Source organism: Oncorhynchus keta, chromosome 10, assembly GCF_023373465.1.
Source record: "Oncorhynchus keta strain PuntledgeMale-10-30-2019 chromosome 10, Oket_V2, whole genome shotgun sequence".
NCBI classification, from domain to species: domain Eukaryota; kingdom Metazoa; phylum Chordata; class Actinopteri; order Salmoniformes; family Salmonidae; genus Oncorhynchus; species Oncorhynchus keta.
The window spans coordinates 21,957,388-21,977,117 of record NC_068430.1 but is presented as its reverse complement, the minus strand read 5'-3'; the positions used below and the strand labels follow the sequence as shown (position 1 = coordinate 21,977,117).

Genomic DNA, 19,730 nt, shown 5'->3' with positions numbered 1-19,730 from the left:
CAAAACGTCAATACTAAAAAAAGAGTACCTTACAGTGAAGAACTGACACGTGAGTCATAAATATAAAGCATCAATATTGGACTATAATTATTCACCTAAATAGCCATATATAATTGTGTCGCATGTCCAATCAGAGGAATGGCCATAGCAGGATGAACGAGAATTACCGGGATGCGGAGTTGGGGGATGACCCCATTATCGTGACTCACGTGCAGAGGCGGAGACTCCATATCGGAATTACTACGGGACAACTGTCTCGTGTTCGTTCATACCGTCCAACAAGGTGGGAAAATTAACATGAATAAGTAAACAAGTTACATTATAAATGCAAGACCTGGGCAACGCAATGCTTACAATGTGAAAACAATGTCTGGGATAAGGTAAGATACATTCTAAGGGAATTTAAGCCTACCAGACAAGATTTAGAACAGAAATAACTTTCACTCAACCCTCACCGCAGGATGTGTTAGGCGGACTATTTTGAATTTAGAAGACAGACTAAGTGAAGTGTAACATGTTTTCATTGAGTTTAAAGTTTGTGTAACAGTGTTACTTTAGGCTAGAATTCAATATTTGGTTACCAATAATCCAAAAGCCCTGTGAAGATGAGGAATGGTGGAGGAAAGTGATATTGCAACGCTATGGGCAGAACTTTTATTATAGTGTAGTAGGCTGTCTGCTCTCCTGTTTACACGTTAATAGTGAATGTTATTCATGTCAGAGATGGTTGGATAATCATTTAGAATAGTGACCAATAAGTTTCCCCCATGTCTAGCTGAGGAAGGCTCAACTCCATTCTCTTATATCGAGGCAGTATAAGAGAACACCTCAATATATGAGAACAGAGTTGAGCGTTCGTTATCTACCCCATGTCATCTTCTTTCGTTGTCATATAGAGACAATTAGCAGCCACATCTAATCTAGTTTAAAACTAATATTTTATAGCGCTATAATCACCTAACATCAAAGCATGATTGAACTTGTTCTCTATAACGACAGTATTTCCCATAGCTGCTGGATCCCTTTGGGGAATATCTAGTTTGCCTGTGTTTAATTGAATTGCCAGTTTCCTATTTAATTCTGGAACTGATTTGCAAATTGGCTTTAGTGGCTCTTTGCTGTGGTTAACAGACCAATTTCTGTGGTTAACAAACCATGGCAGTAGACAAATGTCCCTATCCCATTTGTTGCACTGCTGCTTCACTGATGTAGGTTAGGATGGCTGGTGCAGTTAACTTGCCTTAGTTTATTCACACATTAATATTCTCCAACATATCTCTCTATGCCTTAAGACAGATGTGCAGCTGCTCATTAAAACCTTTTAGTCTCTATCTTCTGCTTTCAAGTTGTTTCTTGAAACAGATGGTTCAATGGAAATAAGTCTAAGCCACAAGCACAAAGAAAGTATTATGTGAATGTTCTTGATTTGTACTACCCAAAAACCTAATTATTAATGAACATAAATTAAATTGTATGTATTATTGGTGTCAATGGTTTAAAGCAAGCATTTATGTGTTCAAGTACTACACTGACAAAAATATAAACTCAAGATGTAACAATTTCAAATGTGTTACTGAGTTACAGTTCATGTAAGGAAATCAGTCAATTTAAAAAAGTTAATTAGGCCCTAATTTATGGATTTCACATTACTGGTAATACAGACATACATCTGTTTGTCACAGATACCTTAAACAAAAAGGTAGGGATCAGAAATGGATCAGAAAACCAGTCAGTATCTGGTGTGACCACTATTTGCCTCATGCAGTGTGACACATCTCCTTCGTATAGAGTTGATCAGGCTGTTGATTGTGGAATGTTGACCCAGTCCTCTTCAATGGCTGTGCAAAGTTGCTGGATATTGGCGGGAACTGGAACACGCTGTCGATCCAGAGCATCCCAAACATTCTCAATGGATGACATGTCTGGTGAGTATGCAGGCCATGAAAGAACTGTGACATTTTCAGCTTCCAGGAATGGTCTACAGATCCTTGTGACATGGGGCCATGCATTATTATGCTGAAACATGAGGTGATGGTGACGGATAAATGGCACAACAATGGGCCTCAGGATCTTGTCACAGTATCTCTGTGCATCCAAATTGCCTTCGATAAAATGCAAGTGTGTTCATTGTCCATAGCTTACGCCTTCCCATACCATAACCCCACCGCCACCGAGGGGTACTCGTGTGGGTGAGCAAACTACTCGCCCACACGACGCCATACACACTGTCTGCCATCTGGTATAGTTGAAAGTGGGATTAATCCGTGAAGAGCACACTTCTCCAGCATGCCAGTGTCCATCGAAAGTGAGCAATTAGTTACGACATCTGCAGTCAGGTCAAGACCCTGATGAGCATGCAGATGAGCTTCCTTGAGATGGTTTCTGACAGTTTGTGCAGAAATTCTTCGGTTGTGCAAAACCACAATTTCATCAGCTGTCTGGATGGCTTGTCTCAGACGACCCCTCAGGTGTAGAAGCTGGATTTGGAGTAGAGGTCGACCGATAATGATTTTTCAACGCAGATTCCGATAGCGATTATTGGAGGACCAAAAAAAGCCGATACCGATAAATCTGCCGATTCTTTACAATTTATTTGTAATAATGACAATTACAACAATACCGAATGAACACTTATTTTAACTTAATATAATACATCAATAAAAATCTATTTAGCCTCAAATAAATAATGAGACATGTTCAATTTGCTTTAAATAATGCAAAAACAAAGTGTTGGAGAAGTAAAAGTGCAATATGTGCCATGAAAAAAGCTAACGTTTGAGTTCCTTGCTCAGAACATGAGAACATATGAAAGTTGGTGGTTCCTTTTAACATGAGACTTCAATATTCGAAGGTAAGAGGTTTTAGGTTGTAGTTAATATAGTATTTATAGGACTATTTCTCTCTATACCATTTGTATTTCATATACCTTTGACTATTGGATGTTCTTATAGGCACTTTAGTATTGCCAGTGTAACAGTATAGCTTCCGTCCCTCTCCTCGCTCCTACCTGGGCTCGAACCAGGAACACATCGACAACAGCCACCCTCGAAGCAGCGTTACCCATGCAGAGCAAGGGGAACAACTACTCCAAGTCTCAGAGCGAGTGACGTTTGAAACGCTATTAGCGCGCACCCCGCTAACTAGCTAGCCATTTCACATCAGTTACACCAGCCTAATCTCGGGAGTTGATAGGCTTGAAGTCATAAACAGCGCTGTGCTTGTGAAGAGCTGCTGGCAAAACACACGAAAGTGCCGATTGTATGAATGCTTACAAACCTGCTGCTGCCTGCCATTGCTCAGTCAGACTGCTCTATCATATCATATACTTAATTATAACATAACACACAGAAATACGAGCCTTTGGTCATTAATATGGTCGAATCCGGAAACTATCATTTCGAGAATTAAACGTTTATTATTTCAGTGAAATACGGAACCGTTCGGTATTTCATCTAACGACTGGCATCCATAAGACTAAATATTCCTGTTACATTGCACAATCTTCAATGTTACGTCATAATTACATAAAATTCTGGCAAATTAGTTAGCAATGAGCCAGGCTGCCCAAACTGTTGCATATACCCTGACTCTGCATGCAATGAACGCAAGAGAAGTGACACAATTTCACCTGGTTAATATTGCCTGCTAACCTGGATTTCTTTTAGCTAAATATGCAGGTTTAAAAATATATACTTCTGTGTATTGATTTTAAGAAAGGCATTGGTGTTTATGGTTAAGTACAGTCATCCAATGATTGTGCTTTTTTTCGCAAATGCTCTTTTGTTAAATCATCCCCCAGCGTTGCATCGATTATATGCAACGCAGGACACGCTAGATAAACTAGTAATATCATGAACCATGTGTAGTTATAACTAGTGATTATGATTGATTGATTGTTTTTTTATAATATAAGTTTAATGCTAGCTAGCAACTTACCTTGGCTTCTTACTGCATTCGCGTAACAGGCAGGCTCCTCGTGGAGTGCAATGTAATCAGATAGTTAGAGCGTTGGACTAGTTAACTGTAAGGTTGCAAGATTGGATCCCCCGAGCTGAACAAGGCAGTTAATCCACCATTACTTGGCCGTCATTGAAAATAAGAATGTGTTCTTAACTGACTTGCCTAGTTAAATAAAGATTAAATAAAGGTATAAAAAATCTAATAAAAATACAAATCTGCAAAATCAGGGCCAAAAAATACCTATTTCCTATTGTTATGAAAACTTGAAATCGTCCCTAATTAAATCGGCCATTACGATTAATTGGTCGACCTCTAATTTGGAGGTCCTAGTCTGGCGTGGTTACAGGTGGTCTGCGGTTTTGAGGCCGGTTGGACATACTGGCAAATTATCTAAAATTATATTGGAGGTGGTTTATCGGGGCGGCAGGGTAGCCTAGTGGTTAGATCATTGGACTAGTAACCGGAAGGTTGCAAGTTCAAACCTCTGAGCTGACAAGGTTGTTCTGCCCCTGAACAGGCAGTTAACCACTCACTATTCCTAGGCCTTCATTGAAAATAAGAATTTGTTCTTAACTGACTTGCCTAGTTAAATAAAGGTTTTAAAAAAAGTTTTAAAATGGTAGAGAAATGAACATTACATTTTCTGGCAACAGCTCTGGTGGACATTCCGATAGTCAGCATGCCAATTGCACGCTCCCTCAACTTGGGACATCTGTGGCATTGTATATTTCTGAAGATCCAGTCACACAAATATTTCCTAGGTGGCAAAGGTCTGGATTTCTTGCAATACTACACATTTGTCTTATGTGTGTTTTATATGATACCAGGGGTCGAAGCCGGGACACGCATTTTGTATTGACCTTGTTCTGGGTCTTGATCTGGACCGGGTTCCGCCAGTTGAGTATGGGGGTTCTAGAATGTTTTGATTACTTTCATTCCCATCACTGGTGGTGGAACCACCAGACATATGAGTCACTCCAAGGTCCTCAGAAACAAGCTGTCTGCAGAAGATACCATTTATATGGCGTGGAGGCATACGCATGCTTTCCAGGAGTTTGCGCATATATTATGACAACATTTTGTTACGATTTGGACTTCGGTAAGGTTTTTTCGGTTAATCGGCACACCATTTGTTTTCTTGAGGGAAGCACCAAAAGTCTAAGTTGTAAAATATTGGCTATACAGTCTCAAAATGGACAAACAGTATTATTGCTGCTTTTTTCTCTTTATTTAAGCGAAGATCTTTTTAAGGGAGTATGTGAGCACGCTCGTTTGGTTTGCTTAGCCGACACACACTCACGTCTCAATTCATCACACTATCACACACTTTAAAAGAGCAGAAATCCCCCCATCGATGCACATAAGCGGATGTCCACTGACTCCTGGATACTGTTGGAACTGAAACGAATTAATATGCAAAGTAATACGCCACAGGAGTCGCTAGTGCGCGATGAGACAAGGATATTCCTACCAGCCAAACCCTCCCTAACCCGGACGACGCTAGGCCAATTGTGCATTGCCCCATGGACCTCCCGGTTGCGGCCGGCTGTGACAGAGCCTGGACTCGAACTAAGAGTCTCTGGTGGCACAGCTAGCACTGCGATGCATTGCCTTAGACCAGTGCGCCACCCAGGAGGCCTCACGCTCAGGTTTTTAGGTAGTACAGTTTGAGTAACTGATTGAGTCGTCAAGGGTAGAAGCTAACACACTAGTTGTTTCCTGTCGTTACACTCAGATGTTGGAGGATGTCTTCATGTTTGATCGGAACAGCCCATTCCATTCCTCTCAGCCCTCTTTAATTGTGTTGTGACTAGAAATACAGTATGTTAATCCGATTCTACACCCTGGACCCCCAGTGAGGACATTATCCTTGCTGCCCCCCTGGTCCCTTGAGTTCCAGTGCAAATGTTAACAGCTTAACATGCCTGTGTGTTAGTCTGATCCAGGACCTACAGTTGAAGTCGGATGTTTGGAGTCATTAAAACTCATTTTTCAACCACTCCACAAATGTCTTTTTAACAAACTATAGTTTTGGCAAGTCGGTTACGACATCTACTTTGTGCATGACACAAGTAATTTTTCCAACCATTGTTTACAGACAGATTATTTCACTGATAATTCACTGTATCACAATTCCAGTGGGTCAGAAGTTTACATACACTAAGTTGACTGTGCCTTTAAACAGCTTGGAAAATTCCGGAAAATTATGTCATGGCAGACAAGACCTCAAAAAAGAATTGTAGACCTCCACAAGTCTGGTTCATCCTTGGGAGCAATTTCCAAACGCCTGAAGGTACCACGTTCATCTGTACAAACAATAGTACGCAAGTATAAACACCATGGGACCACGCAGCCATCATACCGCTCAGGAAGGAGATGCGTTCTGTCTCCTGGAGATGAACGTACTTTGTCGCGAAAAGTGCAAATCAATCCCAGAACAACAGCAACAGAACTACCTTTTGAAGATGTTTGGAGGAAACAGGTACAAAGGTATATATATATCAACAGTAAAAATAAGTCCTATATCAGCATATCTTGAAAGGCCTCTCAGCAAGGAAGAAGCCACTACTACAAAACCACCATAAAAAAAGCCAGACTACGGATTGCAACTACACATGGGGACAAAGTTCGTACTTTTTGGAGAAATGTCCTCTGGTCTGATGAAACAAAAATAGAACTGTTTGGCCATAATGACCATCGTTATGTTTGGAGGAAAAGGGGGGAGGCTTGCAAGCTAAAGAACACCATCCCAACCGTGAAGCACGGGAGTGGCAGCATCATGTTGTGGGGGTGCATTGCTGCAGGAGGGGCTGGTGCACTTCACAAAAGAAATTGCACCATGAGGGAGGAAAATGATGTGGATATATTGAAGCAACTTCTCAAGACATCAGGAAGTTAAAGCTTGGTCGCAAATGGGTCTTCCAAATGGACAATGACCCCAAACATATTTCCAAAGTTGTGGCAAAATGGTTTAAGGACAACAAAGTCAAGGTATTGGAGGGGCCATTACAAAGCTATAGAAAATCTGTGGGCAGAACTGAAAAAGCGTGTGCGAGCAAGGAGGCCTACAAACCTGACTCCGTCAGGAGGAAGGGGCCAAACTTCACCCAACTTATTGTGGAAGGCTAGCTGAAACATTTGACCCAAGTTAAACAAAAAAAAAATGTTGAAATGTACCCCTTTTTCTCCCCAATTTCGTGGTTTCCAATTGTTTTTAGTAGCTACTATCTTGTCTCATCGCTTCAACTCCCATACGGGCTTGGGAGAGACGAAGGTTGAAAGTCATGCGTCCTCCGATACACAACCCAACCAAGCCGTACTGCTTCTTCTACAGCTCGCATCCAGCTCGCATCCAACCCGGAAGCCAGACACACCAATGTGTCGGAGGAAACACCGTGCACCTGGCAACCTTGGTTGGCGTGCACTGCGCCCGGCCTGCCACAGGAGTCGCTGGTGCGCGATGAAACAAGGATATCCCTACTGGCCAAGCCCTCCCTAACCCGGACGACGCTAGGCCAATTGTGCATCGCCCCACGGACCTCCCGGTTGCGGCCGGTTACTACAGAGCCTGGGCGCGAACCCACAGCTGGCGCTGCAGTTCAGTGCCCTTAGCCACTGCGCCACACAATTTAAAGAGATGCTACCAAATACTAATTGAGTGTATGTAAGCTTCACAAACCACTGGGAATGTGAAGAAATAAAAGCTGAAATAAATCGTTCTCTCTGCTATTATTCTGACATTTCACATTCTTAAAATAAAGTGGTGATCCTAACTGACCTAAGACAGGGAATTTTTACTAGTATTAACTAAGGTGTATGTAAACTTCCGACTTCAACTGTATCTGCCATCAGCAGCCCATGTCCTCATGGGATATCACCCAGACAGATGCCTCTTTCCTCTGTGGCTCACTCGTCACCACCTCTGACCCACCCCCTTCTCACCCCGTAACTCGGCCCTGGTTGAGACACTGGGGTCGCTTGTCAGGTCAGCAGGGGATGGGGGGTAGAGGCTGAGGCACAACTCAAAATGTGGAAACATACAGAGACTGTCTCAACTATATAGTTAAACAGCCGCACAACTAATGGAAAGGGTATTGCTGGACAAGCCTCTAAGCAGATGGCTACGGGTAACTCCTTGTGGCCTTTTTTAACTTCACTCTTGGCAGAAACCCCTCTCGGACCTAAATATTGGTTTATGTCTTCATTTGTTACATTTCACCTCATGAGCTGACGAGGGAAAGAAATAACTAACATTAATCGGTTCATTTATCTCCATATTTTAATCGGTTACATCCGAATCGGTTCATTTTTCTCCATATTTGTTTGGACAAGTGACCCCATTGTTCCTGTTATTGACAGCTGGCGTACCAGACAGGCAGGGAGTCTATCCTGTATTTGGTAAACACACTGTCCTCTGTCTCTCAGTCCCACATGCTCCTTCTCGTTCAGAGGCCCTCTGATCTGATGAAGTGTTCATTTGTTAAGGCTGTAGAGGAGGATTGGACGAGGCCTGCCCCCTATGACAGAGGATTTATTGTGGTTTGACAATGCTGCTGCCTTGTGTCTCAGAAAAACAGTCACTGGGCCTGTCCTGCTGCTGCATCATGTCTCAGACAGACCGACAGACAGTCACTGGCCCTGTCCTGCTGAGCTGTGAGGGGCGGAAGTTCCCAGCATTATTGTTTAATACTGCTGCATTAGTGGGAGGAAGAGCGGGATAGTGGGCAAAGACCAAGACAAAGCCTCCATACAGCCAGCATAGAGCACTGTTTTTTTCTTAGTTCTTTTGTAGGCGGGGCTCAAAGAAGGTTTCTGAAGCCGGGCTGCCAACATTAAAATGTTCCATCTAAACCAATAGGAAGGCTCCGTGTGTGCGACAAGATTATACAGAACACGTTTGTTGCAGTGAGACCCTTGTATTGATAGGAATGTGTGTCAAACAAAAACCAATGATTGCAAAGTTAAACAAACCATAAAACTCTATGCACAACGACTACTTTAACAATTTCCAATGAACATTTTACAAAAACACATTTACTTGAAGAACAGTGCAGATGCAAAGTTTGGTAACAGAATGACGGCACAAACAGCACACACCATCATTCTGTTACCAAACGTTGATTCTGATTCTGCACTGTTCATCAAGTTAATCTGTTTTTCAATGGACATTGTTAGAAGTAGTCAATGTGCATAAAGTTGCATGGTTTGTTTAACTTTGCAATCATTGGTTATTGTTTGACATAGATTTTAAAGTGAAGAATCTGAGTCTCCCCATCATTCTTTTTCTGTGGAATTCCCTAATGTAAAACTTGGGAAATGACATTGAAAGCCAATCTATTGCCAATCAAAGGCCACCTCTTAAATACCATCTTAATCCCAGGGCAGGAGAAGTGGAAAGTGGAAACTGTTCCTGGTTTTGGATTTATCGTAGCTGTTGGAGGTCACCCCACATCTCCTAAATATGCCCCAAGCTCCACCCACTGGACTCCTGTGGAGGGCTCCGATTGGCTGGCGGCCATTGTGGGAATGGCAATAGAGAGTTCTAGTTGAATGAAGTCTGATTGCTGATCTGACAACAGAGCCCATTGTCCCTGGCCATCAGGCATTAGCAGAGGGTGCACTGCACACGCATTGTAATGCATATGATTGTGACTCATCACAGGATAGGCTTGCCAGCTCTGCTTTTTACTCTTTCACGGAGACCCTCTGGGTTTATGTAACACTAGAAACTTCTCACAAAGACAAGCATTTTATGATATTCCCGAACTGTAGATTTTTTGTTACGACTTAAGTCCTTAGTAATGAGTTTGTTTTGGTGCAGAGTAAGACAGACTCTATTTAGTAGACTGGTCGATAGTTTGGTCGATAGGCTGTTTTGTTCGACCACGATTTCTTTAGTCCAGCAGTAGCAAATAAAAAAGACATGACACCTGTCTAATTCACGTCTGTCTTAGTAGACTGATCCATTGTGTAGGCCATTGGGACAGCACAGTCCATCAGTCTAAGACGTGCTACTGAAATTGTATATGGATATATCATGATATACCATGGATATATCATGTAAGAACAATGATGCAACACAAATAAAACTTGTATTATTTTATAACAAATGAGCTTTCTCCGGCATTGGATAATGGTCGCTGTCTGCATTTCTGAAACACATCAGTGCGCTCTTGAATTGGCGCCTTTTCCTAGAACATGTTACTATGTGCATAATAGCAAAGTTAACCAGCGTTTTGGTGTTGAGAACAATGTGGCGGAGGCAGCAGAGGAGTTAGGAGACAGGAAAACAGTCGCTGCCTTAATTGTCTAAGAAAAGTAAGGAGAAAGGCAACTTAATTAAGTGTATAATCAGTAGATGTACTGTGAAATGTGCCTGGCTTTATAAATCATCCAAATATATCTACAAAAATAAGACAGATCCTGCGTCTGTTGCCTGTTTGATTGTTTTGTTTAATAGCCTACTGATTCCGTGAGCACCAAGCCTCACGCAACAATTTCAGAAATTTGAGTGTTTTAAAATGTTCTATGCTGTAATAATGGCTTTACAATTGTATTATTTATCATTTATTAAGTGTGTACACTGTTCCAAATGGTTAGACATTTTTTATTTCTAAAAATAACCCTCCTTTTTCCTTGATCTCCTTGTTGTTATTATAACTATTATTATTATATTGTTATAATAATAAGTAATGTCATTATCATTCGTAGGCTTAGTATACCAGCCTTGTATAACCACCATTGAGCTGTAGGCCTCAGAGAGCATCCTGTTTAGTCTTAATACCGTAACTTACTGAGGCCTAAATTTCAATAGTTATATAGGCTACTGTCTCAATAATTTATTTTTTCTTGTCATCACACACCATACGAGTCATTCATGATGTGAAATGCAATCAAGCATTTTAGTTTGAAAATAAAGCGACCATTGAATAATAAGCGTAAACAATAAATAGGCCGAAACAGTTCCATTTCGGAAATTGCATACACGGATGAATGTGACTGCAGCAGGGAGGAGAGGGACACAATGGGTGTCACACAGTCAATCGCTGTCTTTTTTTCATTTTTTTTTCACAGTGCAGCAAGTTTGAGCCAGGCGGCACAATCAAATCATTTGTGGTCGGACTCCCTCTAGTCATTTTTGTCTAAATTATTTAATCAAACAGCTTGCTTAAAGCATCAGACAAGCTCAGTGCATATAGTTGATTTGATTCAAACACATAGGATGTGTTTATATATGGAAAATGCACTTTGAACATTTCAACCAATCGAATGGTCAAAAGAACAGACAACACTTGGTCGACCAAGAGTTTTTTTCTTCACTTCTGAAGAGAACTGACAGCCATAGTATAGACGGCAAAAGACAAGTTGTGGAATGTCCACTTTGGGCTGGACCATTGAGTTGGAACAGACAGACCCCAGCTCCAATTATGACACACCTTATGGCTTCCAGACAGACAAACCAGACAGTCAGATTTGGAGGTGTGCAGTATCACTCACACGTGATACTACAGGGATTAAGGTCACTTAGTAGAAAACAGGTGTTATATTCCTCTCCAATGAATGTGTGTGCATTTTATTCTGGGGCTACTCAGTCATCATGGCCCTTGTGGAGGTGACCCTGCAGAGTGGCAGCATGTACAGGCTCCTGGCCTCTCCCTGCTAGCCAGGCTTTATGTGGCACCAGAGCTGAAGGCCTTGCTGGGGCTTAAAGTGCTTTACCTTTCTTCCCCTCCTCGGCATCCTGCCCTCCCTCCCCTCCCTCACTCCATGCCTGTCTCTTGTGCCTGATCTGATCTCTTAACACAAGGCAGGCTTTATTATGCCTGACATATTCTCCATGAATAATGACCACAGCAACTGCTGTTGAGCCCGTTCAGGGAGGGGAAGGCGTTGACAATTAGTTGGAACAGATATCAGCAATAGTCCTGTCAGGCTGATGTAGGCTACTTCAGGTAGGGGGAACAAAGAAAGACACCAGAACCTTCTTTCAATAACTATTCCAGCACACCAAATGTATACCACCACAACAACAGCCCATACATCCATAGCCCAGAGACATTAGCCCAAATGCCTCCTAGTTACTTACTATGACTGAGATATATGGTTGTCCCGCCTAGCTATCTTAAGATGAATGCACTAGCTGTAAGTCACTCTGGATAAGAGCATCTGCTAAATGGCTAAAATGTAAAAGGATTTCACCACTCCATCAATGTCACAAACACACAAGCTCATTTCCCAGTCTTACATGGGGAAACCCTATGGCCCAAGGCTAGGGACAAATCTCATACCTACTTCATTCACCCTCTACCAAAATTACTTAGAACACATTTTAAAGAGGACAGTATGCAGCCTTCGGGGTCTGACTTTAAGCACGTTGCTGTTCGGTCTACAGAAAACGGTAGCCAAGCATCATGTTTTAATCCTGCCATTTATTGTTTTGCCCTGCCAATTGTTGCGTAGCCATCTATAATTGATTGGAGATTCAGTGGTGCTCTCAGGTATTAAACATACAATACACACGCGCACTCCAATTGTGCCGTGGGTTTATGTGACCCCTGACACTTGTGGAATGGTTGGAATTCGAGGTGACAAACAATAAAAGCAAATAATGTGTGTGACAGGTGCAAAGCTGTTTCTTGTCATCTGAAACAGGTGCACTCTCACCTCTCCCTTCAATTGTTCTCTCAAGCCTGGATGTGGGTTCCTGCCTGTATCTGTCCAGTATGGTGGCCCAAATACTCTGTATCCAATTCCTAACTCAGAAACAGAGTTTAGCTAGGTGTTAGAACATTCATCAAACATCACTCTAAATGTAATTCATAACCAGTAGTCTACATGTGACTAACATATATACATTACATACATAATCTTTGTTTACTTAAGCTGTTAGCTCCCTTGCGTTCAATGCAGAGAAATTGATATGGTGTGTGTTCTGGGGGCCTCCTCTCTCTATCACACAGTGTACACTACAGGGGTCATGGTACAGTCTGAATTACACACTGCTAATGGAGCTACTGCAGAGCACACTCATTCCATGTCTTTACAGTGCATTACAATGTTTTACAATATTTGGATAAGCACGTTGCCTGGCAGCTATGTTGTATACATTTTGAACTTAATACATAATCAAACAGAAAGCGGCCTCTGCTAGATTATTGCTCCTATTATATTGAGCTTACATGCCACTGCCAGCATAGCTTGGCTGGATGGCTTAATATAACAGTGAGGTCTTTATATTGTCTGATTCTGGCCTCGGACACTTTTCCCCTGGATCCCTGCAACCTGTTTTGTAAGGTGAGCAGAGATGATTTTAACTCAGAATTTCTGAGATTGTTATTTTTAAATAGCAGGTGTGTAAATACACTCAGGAGGACTTATAAAGTTTGTCACTTGTGGCTGTTGCTGGCAGACGGTAAGCTAGGTTAGCTAATTGAAAGGCAGCCCCTGTTTGAAACATCAGCCTGGGCAGGTCCTCAGGAGACCGGGTACAGAGTCTCTCTCAGTATAGCCTGTTGTTCGTCGAGGTTAGAGGTTGGTTTATAAGGGCGGTAAACGTTAACTTCTTTGGGACTGGGGGGCAGTATTGAGTAGCTTGGATGAATAAGGTGCCCAGAGTAAACTGCCTGCTACTCAGGCCCAGTTGCTAATATATGCATATTATTAGTAGATTTGGATAGAAACCACTCTGAAGTTTCTAAAACTGTTTGAATGATGTCTGTGAGTATAACATAACTCATATGGCAGGCAAAAACCGGAGAAAAAATCCAACTAGGAAGTGGGAAATCTGAGGTTTGTAGTTTTTCAAGTCATTGCCTATCGAATTTACAGTGTCTATGGGGTAATGTTGCACTTCCCAAGGCTCCCAATAATGTCAACCGTCTTTAGAACGTTGTTTGAGGCTTCTACTGTGAAGGAGGGGGGAATGGGAGCTGATTGAGTCAGGGGTCTGGCAGAGTGCCATGAGTGGCAGAGTGGCATTTTTAACATTTTCTACATTGTAGAATAATAGTGAAGACATCAAAACTATAAAATAACACATATGGGAACCAAAACAGTAGGAACCAAAACAGTGTTAAACAAATCAAAATATTTTTTTTTACATTTTAGACTCTTCAAAGTAGCCACCCTTTGCCTTGTGACAGCTTTGCACACTCTTGGCATTCTCTCAACTAGCTTCACCTGGAATGCTCTTCCAACTGTTCCCAGATATGCTGAGCACTTGTTGGCTGCTTTTCCTTCACTCTGCAGTCCCACTCATCCCAAACCATCTCAATTGGGTTGAGGTTGGGTGATTGTGGAGGCCAGGTCATCTGATGCAGCACTCCATCACTCTTCTTCTTGGTCAAATAGCCCATACACAGCCTGGAGGTGTGTTGGGTCATTGTCCTGTTGAAAACAAATGATAGTCCCACTAAGTGCAAACCAGATGGGATGGCGTATTGCTGCAGAATGCTGTGGTAGCCATGCTGGTTAGATGTGCCCTGAATAATAATAAAAAATCACTGACAGTGTCACCAGCAAAGCACTGCCACAACCGTTACACCTCCTCCATGCTTCATGGTAGGAACCACACATGCGGAGATCATCCGTTCACCTACTCTGCTTCTCACAAAGACACAGTGGTTGGAACGGAAAATTTGAAATTTGGATTTATCAGACCAAAGGACAGATTTCCACCTGTCTAATGTCCATTGCTTGTGTTTCTTGGCCCAAGCAAGTCTCTTCTTATTGGCGTCCTTTTGTAGTGGTTTCTTTGCAGCAATTTGACCATGAAGGCCTGATTTCACACAGTCTCCTCTGAACAGTTGATGTTGAGATGTGTCTGTTACTTGAACTCTGTGAAACATTTTGGCTGCTATTTCTGAGGCGAGTAACTCTAATGAACTTATCCTCTGCAGCAAAGTTAACTCTGGGTCTTCCATTCCTGTGGCGGTCATCATGAGAGCTAGTTTCATAATAGCGCTTGATGGTTTTTGTGACTGCACTTGAAGAAACTTTCAAAGTTCTTGAAATGTTCCGTATTGACTGACCTTCATGTCTTAAAGTAATGATGGACTGTTGTTTCTCATTTCTTTTTGAGCTGTTCTTGCTATAATATGGACTTGGTCTTTTACCACATAAGGCTATCTTCTGTATACTACCCCTACCTTGTCACAACACAACTGATAGGCTCAAACGCATTAAGAAGGAAAGAAATTCCACAAATTAACTTTTAACAGGGCACACCTGTTAATTTAAATACATTCCAGGTGGAATACATTAAATACATTCCAACCTCATGAAGCTGGTTGAGAAAATGCCAAGAGTGTGCAAATCTGTCAAGGCAAGGGTGGCTACTTTGAAGAATCTCAAATATAAAACACTTTTTTGTTACCACATGATTCCATGTGTGTCATTTCATAGCTTTGACTTCTTCACTATTATTCTACAATGTAGAAAATAGTGAAAATAAAGAATTGAATGAATGAGTAGATGCGTCTAAACTTTTGGCTGGTACTGTATGTACACTGTATTTATATATACTGTATATTTATTCTCTGGACTCCGACATTGTTCATCCTAATGTTTCTTAATTCCATTCTTTAACTTTTTAGATTTGTGTGTATTGTTAGATATTAATGCACTGTTGGAGCTAGGAACATAAGCATTTCACTACATCCGCAATAACTGTATGTGTATGCAACCAATATGATTTGAATGGATTATCACAGTACCTCCAAGTGCCACTCAGACCTTCTGGGAGAAAAGTATCTGGCATTGAATTTGGTAGGAGTAGGAGGTGGCTAAGGATCCCATCATCTCCTGCCTCCAGACATTTCACCACCTATATTACAAGGGTTGCATTTGCAATTAACAATTTCATGTCAGCTCAAGTCATGTACAAAATCCAATATAATGATTAGCCTCATATACATTGTCTACTGGTATCATTTTTAAATTGAGAACATATAGCTGAACAATATGTAAACAATGTGTGAGTAAAGCTATTCTCTGATTCAGATGCACAATGTCAAGGGATGCATTGCAAATGCCCATAAGGCTAAATGCCATCATACTGTAGGCCAGTGGTTCCCAACTACGGTCCTCACGTACCCTCAACAATATGGTTTATTGTAGTCATCAGGTTCTCAGAGTTGAGTCAGGTATGTTTGTCTGATCCCTGATCTATGGGGGGAGCAGACTTACTTTCCAGTCCAGCAATAGCACACTTGATTATTAACTATTTAGGTTTGATACATTGAATCAGGTGTCTCAGTGCTGCGCTCAAACAGAAGCCTGCACTCCCAGTTGGTCTGCTGTTGTTTATAATAGGTTTATGCATTGTGTGTGACTTAAGAACTTTTTTTTCCAAAAGATGTCCTAACATGCGTACACATACACAATATATACAGAAGTGTGTGGACACCCCTTCAAATTAGTGGATTCGGCTGTTTCAGCCACACCCGTCGCAGGTGTATTCAGGTGTATAAAATTGAGCACAGCCAAGCAATCTCCATAGACAAACATTGGCAGTAGAATGGCCTTACTGAAGGGCTCATTGACTTTCAACGTGGGACTGTCTTAAAATGCCACCTTTCCAACAAGTCAGTTCGTCACATTTCTGCCCTGCTAGAGCTGCCCCTGTATAATGTAAGTGCCATTATTGTGAAGTGGAAACATCTAGGAGCAACAACGACTTAGCCACGAAGTGGTAGGCCACACAAGCTCACAGAACGGGATAGCTGAGTGCTGAACTGTGTAGTGTTTAAAAATAATCTCCTCTGTTGCAACACTCACTACCGAGTTCCTAACTGTCTCTGGAAGCAGCGTCAGCACAAGAAATGTTCATCGGGACCTTCATGAATTAGGTTTCCATGGCCAAGCAGCCTTATACAAGCCTAAGAACACCATGCTCAATGACAAAAGTCAGCTAGAATGGTGTAAAGCTCGCTGCCATTGGACTCTGGGGAGCTGTGGAAACGCTCTCACTGGAGTGAGAATCACGCTTCACCATCTGGCAGTTCGACCGACGAATCTGTTTGGCAGATGCCAGGAGAAAAATGCCTCCCCTAATGCATAGAGGCAACTGTAACGGTTGTAGGAGGAATAATGGTCTGAGGCTGTTTTTCATGATTTGGGCTTGGCCCCTAAACGCTACGATGTACAATGACATTTTAGACGATTCTTTGATGTCAACTTTGTGGCAACATTTTGGGGAAGGACCTTTCCTGTTTCAGCATGACAATGACCCCTGTGCACAAAACGAGGTCCATACAGAAATGTTTGTCGATCGGTGTGGAAGAAATTGACTGGCCTGCACAGAGCCCTGACCTCAATCCCATCAAACACCTTGGGATGAATTGGAACACCCACAGCGAGCCAGGCCTAATCGCCCAACATCAGTCCACGACCTCACTAATGCTCTTGTGGCTGAATGGAATCAAGTCCCAGTAAGCAATGTTCCAACATCTAGCAGAAATATTTCCCAGAAGAGTGGAGGCTGTTATAGCAGCAAAGGGGGGACCAACTCCATATTAATGCTTGTGATTTTGGAATAAGATGACCCTAGCCTCAAATGCATTTAGAATTACATCGATAAATACATCAAGATCGCTAGCTAACTAGCAAATATTACGTTTTTAAGCTGGTGATATTTAATTCACTTAGTTAACTTTACATACTGTATAGCTAGCTAACTAGCGGACATTACGTTAGCAGCTCATTTGAGTTAGCCTGCACACTAAGTTTCTATAGCAAGCTAGCTAATAATACATCGACAATTGGAGGCATTCCAACAGACTGAATTTGATCTTCCATCATGGGGCCTGGTACGTTGCTAGGTGATTTGTGACGCAACTGCAAGCCCTCTGAGTTTACCAGTCAAATTGACAGGGTTAGAGGTTTCAAGCCTGTTCTAGTCATTCTATTTCCATGTGTGCTGCTGCTGCATTGTGGGGAGTGTTGCCGAGGCTACAACACCTTGCTTGTTTCAGCAAGGAGCAACAATGTTTTATAGGTTGTTGAAGAGTTCATGTTACCGAGTGGTTATTACCTGTGGTTATGCAGACTGCGAGACACTGGTTCCACTTTGTGTCCTAACAACTGTTTATTTCCCAGGAAGTAAGGCCCTTATGCAACCATTGTACCCCATGCTGATCCATGCTGCTATATATATACAAATAAATAAATAAATAACATATATACTGTACATATTTCCTTTATTTTTATGAATTGTTTGCTGCCTATTGGTCCACCCATGGGCTTTAGTCCTAGTAAGCTCCTACATTCATTTGGCCCTGGGAGGAGCATGGTGTACAATGGTTGTATATATATATATATATATATATATATATATACTTTTCTTACTGTAGCCACCAACCACTGGAGGATTCAGGATCCTGCTCTCAATGCTAATCGTCAGACGGGGGAGGATTATTAATTTATTTTATTTATTTAACCTTTATTTAACTAGGCAGTTAGTTAAGAACAAATTCTTATTTACAATGACGGCCTAGGAACAGTGGGTTAAGAGCCTTGTTCAGGGGCAGAACGACAGATTTTTACTTTGTCAGCTCTGGGATTCGATCTAGCAACCTTTAGGTTACTGGCTCTAACTACTAGGCTACCTGCTGCCCCAAATGTATATTCCTTGACCGGGAATCCAACCCCGGGCCGTGGCGGTGAGGGCGCCGAATACTCAAAACTAGACCACCAGGGAAGGCTAAAATAAAACATGTATATTCATAAATGAATTAATAATTTAAAAAATAATAAACTGCATAATAAATAAATGTGGCTGGTCAATTGTGTGAGTCAGGGCCTAAACCCATACGGGTCCCAAGAGGCAAAAATAAAATACAAAAATATATAACGTTTCAAAATAATATTATAATATCCAACCACAGGAGCATAATTTAGCCACAGAGGATCAGTAGTAACATTTATTTATTTTTGTACTTTTATCTTTTTTTCTCCCCAAATTCATGATATCCAATTGGTAGTTAGTCTTGTCCCATCGCTGCAACTCCCCTACGGACTTAGGAGAGGGGAAGATCGAGAGCCATGCGTCCTCCGAAACACGACCCTGCCAAGCCGCACTCCTTCTTGACACACTGCTCACTTAACCCGGAAGCCAGCCGCACCAATGTGTCGGAGGAAACACTGTCCAGCTGGCAACCAGTCAGCTTACAGGCGCCCAGCCCACCACAAGGAGTCGCTAGAGCGCAATGGGACAAGGAAATCCCGGCCGGCCAAACCCTCCCCTAACCCGGACGATACTGGGCCAATTGTGGGTGGGGTGTGTGGAATAGGACGATTGACTGCTTGGTAGGTCCAGGGCGATACCAGTAAACGTTGCCCCCTCACATCATGCCAATCCGTCATGACCCAAACACTCTCTTTCATTCTGTCTCTCTTTCTCCCTCGCTCTCTCTCTGACTCACTCACTTACTCTCGCACTCACACAGTGATGTATGTGGACACTTAAATACTTTCGCTGCAGATACTCAGAAGAAAACAGGGCAAATTTACAGATTAGATACAGATGTATTTGTCTCTCTTTCTTGAAGAGGTTGGTCCTATTATAGCCATATTCTGTGACAGTGAATAATGTGTGCTTGTTCAGAGTGGGAGCCAGGTGGTTTCCCAGCAGACAGTAGAGACACACACAGTGACAGCACACAGGCAAGGATGGTGTAGAGGGCCTCTGTCCCCTTGTATTGTTTCCAGTTTCCACTGAGCTTTATGCCCAATGCAAAGACGGTCTTGTCAACTTGGCTGGCACTCTGCCC

General features: G+C 42.1%; 1 protein-coding gene across 1 annotated transcript in view; it reads left to right on the top strand.

Annotated features, from left to right (window-relative positions):
- The first annotated feature begins 234 nt into the window (after window positions 1-234).
- Window positions 235-19,730, top strand: part of LOC118389639 (rho GTPase-activating protein 39-like) — a 43,308-nt gene continuing 23,812 nt past the window's right edge. The window contains exon 1 of the mRNA XM_052526682.1: window positions 235-380. Within this exon, the coding sequence (XP_052382642.1) occupies window positions 367-380 (14 nt within the window). The 5' untranslated portion in view covers window positions 235-366. The remainder of the gene's footprint in view (window positions 381-19,730) is intronic.